Here is a 16,754-nt window from a genome sequence, read left to right on the forward strand (position 1 = left end):
TCCAGCCAAACAAGCTAAATCATGATCATGTACTACTGAAGGATCAGAAATAAAATTTGATACAACATTTAAAAGTCATCTGGATGGATGTATGAATAAGGAGGGTTAAGAGGGATATGGGGCAAGTGCTGGCAAATGGGACTAGATTAGATTAGGATAAATGGATGAGTTGGATCAAAGGGTCTGCATCCATGCTGTACATCTCCATGATTCCCCAGACCCCCGAGCAACTCTGCATCCTGTTAATCAAGAAAAGGCCTTTTTATGCAAAAATTTAATTTGTCAACGAATCTTTTATGCTAATACAGCCTCCAAATTCTTACATTGTGCAACAACTTTTGATATGGCACCTCATCAAATGCCTTTAACATTTCATAATACAACCAACACGCTTGTCTCTCCTCACCCACGCCCACAATCTCAAAAATTATTTCTGCCTCTTTAGTCTGCAAGCTCTCTTTGTGATCTTTAACACACAGATCAAACCTTCCCCCGGTCTCCAAAATTCCACTGCATGTCTGAGTTTATATGATCACATTCTGGAAATTAACTCTTGGAGTGCAGCCATCATTCTGATAAATCAACTCCAGGACTATTAGATCATTCTTAGTGTTGTGCCCAGAACTTTTCTATCATTGCCATCAAGCCTGGTTTAATGATAGGAGCAGCAACCAGCAAACCTAAAAGTTATGAACTTTGTGAACCTACAACATGAACTAATTGCTTGCCAAACAACATGGCTAAATGTGGTAGGCAAAGCTGATGGATCCCACAAATGGATTCAAGCCCAACAGTCCTGGAACGCATTCAGTTGTGAACAGTGACATTGACAACTCAGAGGAGGCAGCAAATATAGCCATCCTCAGCATTCAACAGATCAGTGCAAAAAGCTGAAATATTTGAAATCACCTTTAGTCAGATGTGCCAGATGGATGATCTTCTCTGACTTCTCCAGAGGTCCCCACCATATGATCTCAGTCTCTTACAGATGCCAATTCAATTCACTCCACATGATATCAACAAATAGTTGGAGGCATTGGATTTTTCCAAGGCTTTGGGCCCTGACAACATGCCAACAAAAGATCTTGCACTTCCCCTCGCCAAGCTGTTCCAGTGCAGCTATAACACTGGCATTGACCCAACAATATGGAAAATTTCCTGGTATATTCTCGACATAAAAAAAAGGACAATTCCAACTGTGCCAGTTATTACCCTACCACTCCACACTCAAAGTGATAAAGGGTCATCAGTGCCAAAAGTAATATTTATTCTGAATAATCTACTCACTGACCCTCAGTTTGGGTTCCAAGGCCACCAAACTCCTAATCTCATTACAGCCTTGGTTCAAACATGGACTGAAAAACTGAATATCAGAGGTGAGGTGAGTGACTATCCTTGACATCAAGAAAGCAGTTGACAGCATGGAATCAAGGACCCCCAACAAAACTGGAGTCAACGGGAATCGAAGAAATACTTTCGATTGGTTGGAGTCAGCTTATCAGAGGCCCATCATCTCAGTCCCAGGACATTTCTGCAGGAGCTCCTCAGAGTAGTACCCTAGGATCAGGCATCTTTAGCTGCTTTAATGGAAGATTTTGGCTCAAATGGTTAAAAAAATACAAACTACACAAGTACCAGGGATCACTAACAAGAGAGAAGGTACAAATCAGGTATATGATAGAATTCTCCCTGAGGAGTCAATTTTGAACAAAATATGTGCCATCATTCAATCAAAAGCATCTCACTTAATTGGCACGACATCCACTAACTACAACATTCACTCCCTCCTCCACTGAGGATGTGTACCATCTGCAAGGTGCACTTCAGAAAGTCAACAAGGTTCCTTTGACAGCACTTCCAAACTGGTAGCCTTTATCTCCTAGAAGGATGGCAGGTATGCGAGAACACATCACTCTCTCACCTCACCCTGACTAGGAAATATACTGCAGTTCCTTTACTATCACTGGGTCTGAACTCCATCCATCCCAGCACAGTGATGTCTCTACACTAGAGACTGCATCAGTTCCAAAAGGTTGCTCATCACCACCTTTTCAAGAGCAGTGCCCACATTCCAAAGAGGACAGAATAAATATCTAAAACCTCCCTCGACATTATCACAAACATTCCCATGACGAGTACAGTGGAAGTGAAATATAATTTATATTCTCCCATGTCATACTCCCCAGAACAGTTACAGTACAGGTTGGAGATTGCAAAATCCCCTCCAGATTGTCCCAAATACATTCAGCACAGGTAGACCAATGGATCACACTTTTAGATGAACAGCACCAGTATGTCAGTACAGCACACTGCGAAGTTTAATGGCAAACCTGGATACAGTCAGAGATATATAGCATGAAAACAGACCCTTTAGTCCAACTCATCCATGTCGACCAGAGATCCTCAATAAGTCGTCTCATTTGCCAGCATTTGGCACAAACCCTCTAAACACTTCCTTTTAACTGTTGTAATTGTACCAATTCCTCTGGCAGCTGATTCCATACACAATGACTACATGAAAAAGTTGCCCCCTTAGCTCCTTCTTTCCCCTCTCACTTATGCCCTCTAGTTTTGGACTCCCTGCCCACCCCAGGGAAAATACCTTGTCTATTTACCCTATCCATCTTCTTCAATTTTATAAACCTCTATAAAGGTCACTCTTCAGCCACCAATACTCCAGGGAAAATAGCCCCAGTTTATTCAGCCTTTCCCTATGGCTCATGGAATCAAGAGTCATACAGCATGGAGAGGGGCCCTTTGGTCCAACCAAAATGTCCATCAATGCTAACTCCACTTCTCTGCACTTGGCCGATACCCTTTTAATCCTTTCCTATCCACGTATTTGTCCAAATGTCGTTTAAATGTTGTTCATGTAACCAACCTCAACCACTTCAACTGAATGTTGACTGTTATCCAAAACGCTATTTTAGAGAATGGAAGATGATGATCCTGATGTAGAGTGTGAATCACCACGTGTAGCTGTGGGCTGGCTTGTGATGTCACATGAACACAGTTTGAACTGCCCAAAACCACTAGATGGCAAACACTGTATTCTTCCAGTTGTAGCCAAGCCTGTGAGTAAGTTGCAACACTAGCTGTGCATTGCTTGCTGTCCCATTGCATATGTAGTTTAAACTGCAGAGGGAAAGCATTGTTCAGTTTACTATTCCAGTTGTCCAGAATGATCAGCCTAATATATGATTCACCCACTTGACCCCCCCCCCAACCAGAGACTTACCTAGGAAGTTAGGGTACAGTTGATCAACATTATCAATCACATAGTTGCACTTGGGGCACCGGTTGCTGACTTCCAAGCTCTGTCGAATACATTTATAGCTGGAAAAAGACCAGACAATAAGTGAAAGAATACAATCCCCATGCCACACACAGTTACATCTTCCCTCATTCAATCTTCAAGACTCCCTGGCGATCTCTCCCTTAAGACTCTCTCTAGAATCAATTGCCCTGCATTGTGGTCGACAAGAATCAGTCACATTAGTCTCCGATTTGTTATCTTCCTAAAGCCAGATAACAGCAGAACTGCAGTATATCATCAGCCCATTACTGTGTCACAAACACAGGTGAAAGCAACCCACAACTGTGATCCAATTTAGTTGGATTGGCCAGACCAAAATTGTCCATAGCATTTGGGTTATGTAGGTTAGGTGGATTAGCCATGGTAATGGTGGGGTTACGAGATATGGCAGAGGCCTAGGTGGGACACCGAAGGAGCGGACCTGATGGCCCGAATGGCCTCCTTCCATACTGTTGGAGTTCTTGGATTCTCTGAATTTTCAGCAGGATAAGAAATGAAGGCTGCGAATTTAAGCTTTTCTCTCAGCTAAAATGGATCGTTCTTGTGAGGACAATGCACAACACAGCAAATGTCAAGTTTCCATTCCATATTAGATACAACAGCAATAGCAAAAGCCTCCACCTACACAGCAACTGCACTGTTTACAACAGAAAGGTTCCTTATAGACTGTCACACTTCAAGCCACTGTTGACTCCAGCTTCTTTTATTGTCTTTAAATAAAATTTACTATTCCACTCCAAAAAAGTGTTGGCAAAAAAGACCATTTCTTCCCACACAATCTGAAAGACTGATAAGGAGCTCAGTGAAAGCCGGACCCATGAATTGTAAATAGTTGTATTCACTTCCACTATAATTTTAAATCTTGAATTATGTTTTTAATCGTGTAAGAATTCCTCAGGGCAGTGACCTTGGTCCAACCATCAAAATTGTTTCCTCAATGTCCTTCCTCCACCATAAGATTAGAAGTAGGGGTATTCATTGATGATTGCACAATACTGAACACCATTCACAACTGCTCAAACACTGAAGCTGCTCATGCCTAAGCACAACAATGTTCAAGCTTGGGCCACCAAGTGGCAAGTAACACTTGCACCACACAATGTGAGAAACAGGATCTAAAAGCTACCCTTGATATTCAATGGCATCACCATCCCTAACTGATCATCAGCATTGATCAGAAACTGACTGAGACATCTTTATAAGCAGTGTGGCTACAAGAGGAGGTCAGAGGCTAGGAATACTGCAGCCAATAGCCAAAGCTTGTCCACCAGCTATATGGTTTAAGTCCAGAGTGTGATGGAACACTCCCAATTTGCCTGAATGAGTACAGCTCCAACAAAGACATTTCATAGAATCCCTACAAGAATGGAAATAGGCCATTTGGCCCAACAAGTCCACACTGACTCTCTGAACATAGAACATATAGAACATAGAACATAGAAGAATACAGCGCAGTACATGCCCTTCGGCCCTCGATGTTGCGCCGATCAAAGCCCACCTAACCTACACTAACCCACTATCCTCCATATACCTATCCAATGCCCGCTTAAATACCCATAAAGAGGGAGAGTCCACTACTGCTACTGGCAGGGCATTCCATGAACTTACAACTCGCTGAGTGAAGAACCTACCCCTAACATCAGTCCTATATCTACCCCCCCTTAATTTAAAGCTATGCCCCCTTGTCATAGCTGACTCCATACGTGGAAAGAGGTTCTCACTGTCAACCCTATCTAACCTCCTAATCATCTTGTACACCTCTATCAAATCACCCCTAAACCTTCTTTTCTCCAATGAAAACAACCCCAACTGCCTCAGCCTTTCCTCATAGGATCTTCCTACCATACCAGGCAACATCCTGGTAAACTTCCTCTGCACCCGTTCCAGTGCCTCCACATCCTTCCTATAGTATGGCGACCAAAACTGCACACAATATTCCAGATGCGGCCGCACCAGAGTCTTATACAACTGCAGCATGACCTCAGGACTCCGGAACTCAATTCCTCTACCAATAAAAGCCAGTACGCCATATGCCTTCTTCACTGCACTATTTACCTGGGTGGCAACTTTCAGAGATCTGTGTACATGGACACCAAGATCCCTCTGCTCTTCCACACTACCAAGTAGTCTACCATTAGCCCAGTAATCCATCTTTTTATTACTCTTACCAAAGTGAATCACCTCACACTTAGCTACATTGAACTCCATTTGCCACCTTTCTGCCCAGCTCTGCAGCTTCTCTATATCCCGCTGTAACCTGCCATATCCTTCCTCACTGTCTACAACTCCTCCGACTTTCGTATCATCCGCAAACTTGCTCACCCAACCTTCTAACCCTTCCTCCAGGTCATTTATAAAAATGACAAACAGCAATGGTCCCAAAACAGATCCTTGCGGAACACCGCTAGTGACGGCACTCCAAGATGAACCTTTGCCATCAACTACTACCCTCTGTCTTCTTCCAGAGAGCCAATTCCTAATCCAAACCTCCAACTCACCCTCAATGCCATATCTCTGTATTTTCTGCAGTAGCCTACCATGGGGGACCTTATCAAACGCCTTACTAAAATCCATAAATACCACATCTACCACTTTCCCCTCATCTACCTCCTTAGTCACCTTCTCAAAGAATTCAATAAGGTTTGTGAGGCACGACCTGCCCTTCACAAAACCATGCTGACTATCCTTGATCACATTATTCCTATCCAAATGTTCATAAATCCTATCCCTTACAATTCTCTCTAAGACTTTGCCCACAACAGAAGTGAGACTCACTGGCCTATAGTTACTAGGATTATCCCTACTCCCCTTCTTGAACAAGGGAACCACGTTTGCTAGCCTCCAGTCCTCTGGCACTACTCCTGTCGACAAGGAGGACACAAAAATCAAGGCCAATGGCTCTGCAATCTCCTCCCTTGCTTCCCAGAGAATCCTAGGATAAATGCCATCAGGCCCAGGGGACTTATCTATTTTCACCCTTGCCAGAATTTCCAACACCTCTTCTCTACATATCTCAAAGCCATCCATTCTACTTATTCGTGCCTCAGTATTCATATCGACAACAATGTCCTGTTCCTGAGTGAATACTGACGAAAAGTATTCATTCAGCACCTCCCCAATCTCTTCAGCCTCCACACGCAACTTCCCATTACTATCCTTGATTGGACCTATTCCTTCCCTAGTCATTCTTTTATTCCTAACATACCTATAGAAAGCCTTAGGGTTTTCCCTAATCCTACCCACTAAGGACCTTTCATGTCCCCTCCTTGCTGCTCTTAGCTCTCTCTTCAGGTCCTTCCGGGCTACCTTATAACTCTCAATCGCCCCTATTGAACCTTCACGCCTCATCTTTACAAAGGCCGCCCTCTTCCATTTAACAAGGGATTCCAACTCCTTATTAAACCACGACTCCCTCACACGACCCTTTCCTCCCTGCCTGATAGGTATGTACTTATCAAGGACACTCAATAGTTGCTCCTTGAACAAGTTCCAGATATCAATTACGCTCTTGCCTTGGAATCTACTTTTCCAATCCACACATCCTAAATCATGCCTCAACGCATCATAATTTCCCTGCCCCCAGCTATAACTCTTGCCCTGTAGTACACACTTATCCCTCTCCATCACTAGAGTAAAAATCACCGAATAGTGGTCACTGTCCCCAAAGTGCTCACCTACCTCTAGTTCTAATACCTGGCCTGGTTCGTTACCCAGAACCAAATCCAGTATGGCCTCACCTCTTGTTGGCTTATCTACATATTGTGTCAGGAAACTCTCCTGCACACATTGCACAAACACTGACCCATCTAACGAACTTGAGCTATAGCTTTCCCAATCAATATCAGGAAAGTTAAAGTCTCCCATAACAATCACCCTATTACTGTCACTCTTATCCTGAATCATCTTCACAATCCTTTCTTCAACGATTCTAGGACTATTAGGAGGCCTGTAAAAGACTCCTAACAGGGTGACCTCACCTCTCCTATTCCTAACCTCAACCCAAACTACCTCAGATGACAAATCTTCGTCCATCTTCCTTTCCACCGCTGTAATACTATCTTTGACAAGCAAAGCCACACCCCCCCCCCTCTTTTACCCCCACCTCTGACCCTACTAAAACATTTAAACCCTGGAACCTGCAACAGCCAATCCTGTCCCTGATCTAGCCACGTCTCCGTAATAGCCACAACATCGAAGTCCCAGGTACCAACCCACGCTGCGAGTTCACCTACCTTATTTCGTATACTTCTGGCATTAAAGTATACACACTTCAAGCCACTCTTCTGTTTACAGGCACCCTCCTTTAAGATTGATGCCATATTCCTAACCTCCCTACACTCCAGGTCCTGCACCCTAAAGCTACAGTCTGGGTTCCCATGCCCCTGCAGAGTTAGTTTACTCTGAAGAGTAACCATTCAGACCTTTTCCCCTTCCCTATTACATTTGACAAGATCAAGGACAAAAAAAGCAGCCTGCCCGTCCACCACATTGAACATTTACTCCCTCCACCACTCATATACAACGGCAGCAGAATGTACTCTCGACAAGATGTAGTGCAACAGCTCACTTCTTCAAAACTAGCATCCAAATCCACAAGCTCCTTTTCTGTCACTGCATCAAAACTCTTCTTACCAGCATTGTGGATCTACTTCGCAATTCTGGTAGGTTGACTGTTACCGTCTTCTGCAGGGCAGTCAGTTTTAGGCAATAAATTCCAGCCAAGGCAGACACATCCACATCATGTGAACGATGAATTTAAAATTTGTTGCTTTCTTTCTGAACCTTTAGCTATCTTCAAAATAGTTTACTTCTAACTGATTAAGTGCAATTAAAATCAGACATTTTTGGGTCATTGATGGCCTCTATTTTAATAGGAACACAGTCAACAACATGAGCACAAGGTTTACATCAGACTTTACATTAAGCAACAAGTGGAACTTACCAAAAACTGTGCCCACATTTTGTCATGTGTGCCTCATCAATCATCTCAAAGCAGATAGGACTATTGAAGAAAGAAGACAACCAGTCAGTAAACCCACTGCTGTGCGCAAAACCAATCGGACTCCACAGTCGGCACAATCACCCCAAACCACACCCTGCCCCCACAAGTACCTCAGTACCCTCACCCTCGTCCTTTTCAGTCAGAACAGCCTCCATCCCCCACTGCAGTCAGCACAGCCTCCCTCTAATCAGTAATCTCTCGCTTGCACTCTCCCAAACCATCTCACTACACTCCCTCGCTCATCCCACTAATTTATTAATTAGCCCTCTATCTACTTCCTCTCAGCCTGTCTATCTCTCCACCCCTCTCCCCCAAGTCTCTTTCCCACTCTGGCAGTACTTCTCTACAGTCCAACTTACACTACCCCCCCCCGCCACCACCACTCTGGCCTCAACACCTTTGCTACCAGTTCCCCCAATCTCCCTCGTTCTCAGCCTCAGATGTGATCCAGCTCCTACCCAGAATCCAAGTCTTATAGTGCACAGGCTGTACTGGCAAAGCTATACTAATCCACATTTGAACATGAGGTCCACAGCTTAAATGTTATGACAGATGATCGTCCTAGTACAATTTAAAGGTTGTGAGGTTACCTGTCTCAATTACACTCACGGGCAGTGCATTCCACCACCCTCTGGTTGAAAACAAATTTCTAAAATCCCCTTCCTTGAAATTATGTGTCCATGTTACTACCCCTTCAACTAAGGGTAACTGTTTTGTATTCACCCTGTGAATGCATTTCAATATTACACAATTTTCTCAGGCTCCACACCCTCAAACGTCTCTGCTCCAAAGCTCCAATTTCTGATCTTATCCAGCCTGTTCAATGACTGTTCCGACATAAGGCCTGAAGTGGGGATATTTGCTGATGATTGCACAATGCTTAGCACCATTCACAACTCTTCAGACACCAAAGCAGTCTGTGTCTAAGTGCTATAAGATCCAAACAATATTCAGACTGAGGCTAACAAATGCCAAGGGGTTATGACCCTCTCATATGGGAGAAGACAATCGTCCCTTGACATTCAATTGTGTTACCATTACTGAACACTGGGGTGGGGGGCATTTGCCAGAAACTCAACTAGACTCACCACATAAACAATGGCTAAAAGCACAGGTCAGAGGCTAAGAATCCTGTGGCAAGTAACTCACTTTCTCACTCCCCAAAACCTGTCCACCAACCACATGGCACAAGTAAGGAGTATGACAAAATACTTAGTTGGATTGGTGCAGCTCCACTAAAGAACGGTCAAGAAACTTGACACCATCCAAGACAAAACAGCCTGTTTGACGGGCACCAGATCCACAAGCATCCACTCCCTCTCGCAGCAGTGTATACAATCTAGAAGACACACTACAGAAATTCTCCAAGGCTCCCCTCCAAACCCATGATCACTTTCAACTAGAAGGACAAGGGCAACAGATACATGGGAACACTACCCAGGCACAAGATCCTCTCCAAGCCATTCACCATCCTGACTTGGAAACATATTGCTGTTTCTTCACTGTCACAGGGTCAAAATTCTGGAATTCCCACCCAAAGGGCATTGTGGGTCAAGCTTACATAACATGAACTGCAGTAATTCAAGGTGACAGCACACCACCACCACCACCTCAACAGCAACAAATGCTGGACGGCCAGCGATGCGCACATCCAATGAGCGAATAAAAAAAATTAAACAGCTCCTTTCCAGGTAACAAATTGATGCATCTCCTCTGCACCCCCTCCAGTGTAAAGAGAGCATTCACACAGTGTGGTGACCAGAACTGCACACAGCAATTCAGCTGTGGCCTAACCACAGTACTAGGAAAAAGTACTATGCAGTTCCAACATAATCCTCCCTTGTTTTATCTGTGCCTCAACTTGTAAAGGTAAGTGCATTGCGTGCCTTAACTACCCGACTAACCTGCCCTGACACTTTCAGGGATCTGTGGACATACACCTGACGAAAAGCTTTTGCCCGAAACGTCGATTTTTTTTCCTGCTCCTCGGATGCTGCCTGACCTGCTGTGCTTTTCCAGCACCAACCCTAACCTTGGTAACACCCAAGGTGCCTCTAACGCCAAGTTTCCAAGTGCCTTGCCACTTATTGACTACTCCCTTGGGTCTTCCTCCTGTCAGGAAGAAATTCCATCAAACACGATCTACACCTTGTTTATATCCTGCTGTAACTGAAGACTCCCCCCCCGCCCCTCCTCCTCTCCTGCTGAACCCCAAGGATGTTCTCCTCTCCCTCGACCCAGACTTCCCCCCCCCTCCCCAAGAACACGGTACGACTCTACCTTATGTCTCACATACCCCATCCTCTCTGCCGACCCAACCTCCCCAAAATCGCTTCCAAATAACCTCCCTCCCTCCTTCCTTCCTTCCCCAGTCTATTTCTCTCACACCTCCCACCCCACCCCCAGTCTCTCCCCCTTCCCACCCACCCCGCAGACTCTCCCACTCTCCGTATCTATGCTCCAGTCTCATGCCCCACACCGTCTCGCCCCCCCCCCAGTAACTCCCACCTCCCCTCCCCCCCCCCCCAGTAACTCCCACCTCCCCTCCCCCCCCCCAGTAATTCCCACCTCCCCTCCCCCCCCCAGTAATTCCCACCTCCCCTCTCCCCCCCCCCCCCCCCAGTAACTCCCACCTCCCCTCCCCTCCCCCCCCCCCAGTAACTCCCACCTCCCCTCCCCCCCCCCAGTAATTCCCACCTCCCCTCTCCCCCCCCCCGCCCCCCAGTAATTCCCACCTCCCCTCCCCCCCCCAGTAATTCCCACCTCCCCCCCCCCCCAGTAACTCCCCTCTCCCTCCACTGAGCCTGGGCCCTCACCACACGAAGTCGCTGCTCTTATCCTCGTACGAGTTGACCAGGCCGTTGAGCAGGGGCCGTTTCCGAGCTCCTCCGGCGGCGCCGGACAATCTGCTGTTGGCGCGGCTGGAGCCCGGGGCGGTGGTGGCGGCGGTAGAAGAGGACGACGAGGAGGAGGAGGAGGAAGACGAGGACGACGACGAGCCGGGTCCGGGCTGCGGGCTCGGACTCTGCCGGGAACTCGCCATCTCCGCAGGGCCTCGGGCCGTCGCGCCTGCGCACTGCCCGCCAGGCGCTAACGTCCGCGGCGCCGCTGCATCCTGGGATGGATGGGCCGGCCTGGAGGGTGGAGCCTATTGCTGGTGGGTGGGTTCTCATTGTCAATGGAGGGTGGAGCCTGTTACCAGGGGGTGGGTTCTCATTGTCAATGGAGGGTGGAGCCTGTTACCAGGGGTTGGGTTCTCATTGTCAATGGAGGGTGGAGCCTGTTACCAGGGGGTGGGTTCTCGTTGTCAATGGGGGGCGGAGCCTGTTACCGGGGGGGTGGGTTCTTATTGTCTGGGGGGGTGGAGCCTGTTACCAGGGGGTGGGTTCTCGTTGTCAATGGGGGTGGAGCCTGTTACCAGGGGGTGTGTTCTCGTTGTCAAACGGGGGTGGCGCCTGTTACCAGCGGGTGGGTTCTCGTTGTCAACGGGGGGGTGGAGCCTGTTGCCAGGGGGCGGGTCCTCGTTGTCCCCGGGGTGTGGAGCCTGGTTGTCAGGGGTTACGACCTTTGACACCTCGCTTGTTTGTCAATCTCCTCGTGTTCAAGTTCAACTCTATCAAGTCCCTTTCCTTGGATGCATTTTTAATCCTCATTTCCTTTGCCTTTCCGACTGTATCACGAACTAATTAGATTGGACAACACCAGGTTATAGTCCAACAGGTTTAATTGGAAGCATTAGCTAGTGCTTCCAAGTAAACCTGTTGGACTATAACCTGGTGTTGTGTGATTTTTAACTTTGTACACCCCAGTCCAACACCGGCATCTCCAAATCATAATTAGATTGCATTAGATTCCCCCTCTCAATGTGGAAACAGGCCCTTCGAGTCCAACATGTCCATGCTGACCCTCTGAGGAGTAACCCACCCAGACCTAACCAACCCGATATTTACCCCTGACTAATGCACCTGATACCATTCCTGATTTAGGCTCCTGCCCAGAACGTTGATTCTCCTGCGCCTGGGATGCTGCCTGATCTGCTGTGCTTTTCCAGCAACGCACACTCTCGGCTCTGAGCTCCAGTATTTACAGTCCTCACTTTCTCCACCTGGCACTATGGACAATTTAGCATGGCCAGTTCACCGAACCTGCACATCTTTGGGCTGTGAGAGAAAACTGGAGCACCCGGGATAAACCCATGCAGACACAAGGAGAATGTGCAAACTCCACACAGACAGTTGCCCGAGGCTGGAATCAATCCCGGGTCCCACGCGCTATGTGGCAGCAGTGCTAATCACTGTGCCACCTCCACGGTGTTCTACCACCCATTTCCTGATTTGAATCTGACCAATCTAAACATGCACTTTGGTTCCTATCCCCTTGCCATTTCCAGTTTAAAACCTTCCCAATGGACCTAGCAAAGCCCTGTCCTAGCTCAGCCCGTTTAGCTTGTACCGGTCCCACCTTGTTCAGAAACAGTCCTAATGCCTCAAAAATCTAAACCCCTCCCTGGCACTCCAGTTTTCCAGCCATTTATTCATCTGATCTGCGTACAAAGATTCAAGATTCAAAAACAGCTTCTTCCCTGTTGTTATCAGATTTTTGAATGGGCCTGTTTAATGTCAATGTTGATCTCTCTCTCACTGCACTTTATCAGCAGCTGTAACCTATTCTGTTAAACTTGTTTCATTCGATCTGTTCGTAAAGCGTGTAAGACAACAATCTTCACGGTACCTCAATATATGTGATACTAATAAATCAAATCAAATATTCCTGCTAGCACAGGACACTGGGAGTAATCCTGAGGTTGGTCTCTTTTGAGGTCCTGAGGTCCTGCTTATACTTCTTGCACACATAGATGTCAGGGATAGTGTAAGCATCCCTTATGTCCCACATTGTGCGAGAGAAGCACACCATAAGTCTCAGGTCTCTAGTCATGACTTCTCTCTGGATTAAGCTAGTTACTCCCTTTAAGAGAATTTAATTAAGCTTGAGACCTTTCTTTGTTTCAAACACTTCTATTCTGCTCAAACGTCCCTACTTTTATTTAAGCTATTATACTTTAAAAACTGTAAGAAAATATTCTACCGGTATCACCAATTGGCTGTTTCCGTAGGGACCATGCCATTTCATAAACTGTATGGACTGAGACTGAGCACCGCACTCAATCTTTCAGCTTCACCCACTCCCTGTCTTATCTAACTCATTATTTTCAACCAGCTGCCCTGGACAGAGTTCAAAGGAGATTTATTGGAATAGTATCAGGAATAAAGGACTTTAGACAAAAAGAAATATTCGAGAAATTGGGCTTATTCTCTAGACAGGGTGGTGAAGAAAGCATTTAGTATGCTAACCTTTAGTGGTCAGTGCATTGAGTATAGGAGTTGGGAGGTCATGGTGAGGCCACTTTTGGAATACTGGGTGGGTACATGAATAGGAAAGGTTTAGATTAGATTAATTACAGTGTGGAAACAGGCCCTTCGGCCCAACAAGTCCACACCGCCCCGCCGAAGCGCAACCCACACCATACCCCTACATTTACCCCTTACCTAACACTACGGGCAATTTAGCATGGCCAGTTCACCTAACCTGCACATCTTTGGACTGTGGGAGGAAACCGGAGCACCCGGAGGAAACCCACGCAGACACGGGGAGAACGTGCAAACTCCACCGGAGGCGGGAACTGAACCTGGGCCTCTGGCGCTGTGAGGCAGCAGTGCTAACCACTGTGCCAGCATGCCGGGTTTAGAGGGATGTTAGCTAAATGTTGGCAAATGGGACTAGATTAATTTAGAGTATCTGGTCATCATGGACAAGATGGGCCAAAGGCTCTGTTTCTGGGCTGTATGACTCCTTGGAGCAGAGAAGATTAAGAGGTGACCTTATTGAGGTGTTCAGAATTATTAATAATGTGGACAGACTAAAGAAGGATATTCTGTTTCCACTCAATAGGTCAGTAACAAGGGGACACAATTTCAAGATTGTCAGGAAGACAGCTATGAGTGAGATGAGGAGGAATTTCTTGACTCAAAGAGTTGTTAGGATTTAGAATGTGCTGCTTTGGAAAGTGGAGGCAGATTCCAGAAGAGGTTTCAAAAGAGAGCTTGATATATATTTGAAAGGGATGAATTCAGACAGCCGGAGAGTAGGACTAATTGGATAGCTCTTTTGGGAACATGTACAGACATGAAGAGTCAAATGGCCTCCTTCTGTACTGTAAAATTCTGAGTCCATCATTCTGTAACTGGGCAGCACTCTTGTTTCACCAAGCAGCACTCACAGTGCAGCAAAAAGCACTGAGCTTGTCTCTTCTTTATAGGCAATGATGATGGCTATCATGGAGTAGGGGGGAGGGGGGGAGTGGTAATTGGTTGTCAGGGAGTGATGCCTAGTGGTCAGGGGGTGGGGGTGGTTGTAAGAGGTGGTGCCTAGTTGTCAGAGGGTGGTAGTGGTTGTCAGTGAGTGGTGCCTGGTTGTCAGAGAGCAGTGTCTGGCTGTCAGGGAGTGGTGCTGTTGTCAGACCCTTACAGCATCCCAGACACCATCAACACCATCTCTAGGTAAGCCTTGTCCCATCAACAATATTCAGGAGGGAGTTGGCCTGGGAGTTTAGTCTGTCATGTTACGTGCCACTATCACCATGTGAAATGAGGAAAACTTCAAACACATCCAGCAACTCATTTATGAGGTGCACATACCACCACCAGCAGCAGAATTATACTGAAACACAATTTGCAACCTCATGGTCCAATATATCCCTTGATCTATCATGACCATCAAGCCAGACGATCAGTCTTGGGTCAAGCAGGAGGGCACATAGGAAATAAATGTGTGTGGTCCATTGAGTCTGCTCCACCATTCATTACATTCATAGCTAGCCTTGGTTTCAACTTAGCTTCCTACATACTCCTAATATCCCTTAATTTCCTGAGACACCACAAACCTAAATGTGCAAACCTTAGTATACTCAACTGTGAAAAAGCTCCAAAACACTCTGGGGCAGAGAAATCTAAAGATTCCTCTCTCTTTGTGCTAAGTAATTTCTCCTCATCTCCAAACTTCTCCAAACCCTCAATCCAAAGAATCTGGCACAGGTTCTAGATTTGCCAGCTGAGGACAATGATGGCTTAGTGTCAATCCTCTCAACCCCACAACTCTCCCCCCCCCCCCCCCAACATCTTGGAAATTTAAATGAGATCACATCTCATTCTTTGAGACACTAGGGAATACCAACTCAATTTAAGGAAGATATTTAATTATTCACCAGATGTGAGCATCACTAGCTGGGCCAATATTTATTCTCATCCATAACTGATGTTGAGAATGTGGTGTTGAGCTGCAGTCCATTTGCTGTGGATGGACCAATGATGTTAGGGAGGGAATTCCAGGATTTTGAACCAGCATCACTGAAAAAATGGTGATATATTTCCAAATCAGGATGGTGAGTGGTTTGGTGGTGGTAATTTCATATTTTAGCTGCTCTTGTGTTTATAGATGGAAGTGGTCATGGGTTAGGAAGGTGCTGTCTCAGCAGCCTTGGTGAGTTTCTGCAGTGCATCTTGCAGATGGTACACACTGCTAATACTGAGCATCGGGCAGTGGAAGGAGTGGATATTTGTGAATATGGTACCAATAAAGTGGACTGTTTTGTTCTGGATGGAGTCAGATCTTTTATGCATTATTGGAGCTGCAGTCACCCAAGAAGCATGGTGACTACCATTACACTCCTAATTTGTGCCTTTAGATATTGGATCGGCTTTGGGGAGACAGGAGATGAGTTACTCACTTCAGTTTTCTTGGCGTCTGACCTGTTCTTGTTACCACAGTCCTTATATGGCTAGTGTGGCAAAGCTGCTCCTTTAACAAGGTTATGTAGTCCTTGGTTTTTTTTTCAGAGAGGTCGTAAACAATACAGGCTCCAAAAAGTCTAAGTTAAAAATCTTGGTTATAGGGCCAATTTGATAATAGCTAACAGATACTGCCCCAGGTAGAAGGCTTTCAAGTTTAAAAACCACTTTGAAAGGGGAGTAGCCAGTTCTCCTAGCTCAGCTTTACTCAGCTTTGTTTTTTTTAGCAATAGTGTGAAGAAAGGCTGCTGGACCCACAGAAGCAGGTCCAGGCTGGTACTCTCTCTCTGACGTCTATCCTCGAAAAGCTTGTGTTTGATTTTACCTTTTGTGCCAAGGGGTGATTATGGGGATCGTTGCAAGTATCTGGAACAGCATCATTAAGTTGGGATACTCTGTTGGGTTTTTGGATAGGATAAGTTATTCGGTGTTGTTTGTGTTTCATTCAATAATCTTGGAAATAAATTCTGTTTTGTTTAAAACTAAGTGGTTTGACCAGCTGATTCACTCCCGGAATACTCGCTTTACACCCGCTTACAACAACTAGCAAAGTTAGGGTCTGGTCTCCCTTCTTGAAATGTCCATAACACTA

The 16,754-nt window shown here is 46.0% G+C and overlaps 1 protein-coding gene across 2 annotated transcripts in view; it reads right to left on the reverse strand.

Annotated features, from left to right (window-relative positions):
* Window positions 1-11,413, reverse strand: part of cop1 (COP1 E3 ubiquitin ligase) — a 147,243-nt gene extending 135,830 nt beyond the window's left edge. The window contains exons 1-3 of one of the 2 annotated variants that reach the window (XM_072573383.1): window positions 11,135-11,413; window positions 8,259-8,318; window positions 3,239-3,336 (exon numbers count right to left, since the gene is read on the reverse strand). In XM_072573383.1, coding sequence (XP_072429484.1) covers window positions 3,239-3,336; window positions 8,259-8,318; window positions 11,135-11,361 — 385 coding nt within the window. In that variant the 5' untranslated portion in view covers window positions 11,362-11,413. The remainder of the gene's footprint in view (window positions 1-3,238; window positions 3,337-8,258; window positions 8,319-11,134) is intronic. The other variant, XM_072573382.1, reaches the window with a different exon arrangement.
* Window positions 11,414-16,754: the final 5,341 nt, after the last annotated feature.

This window comes from Chiloscyllium punctatum, chromosome 7, assembly GCF_047496795.1.
Source record: "Chiloscyllium punctatum isolate Juve2018m chromosome 7, sChiPun1.3, whole genome shotgun sequence".
NCBI lineage: Eukaryota > Metazoa > Chordata > Chondrichthyes > Orectolobiformes > Hemiscylliidae > Chiloscyllium > Chiloscyllium punctatum.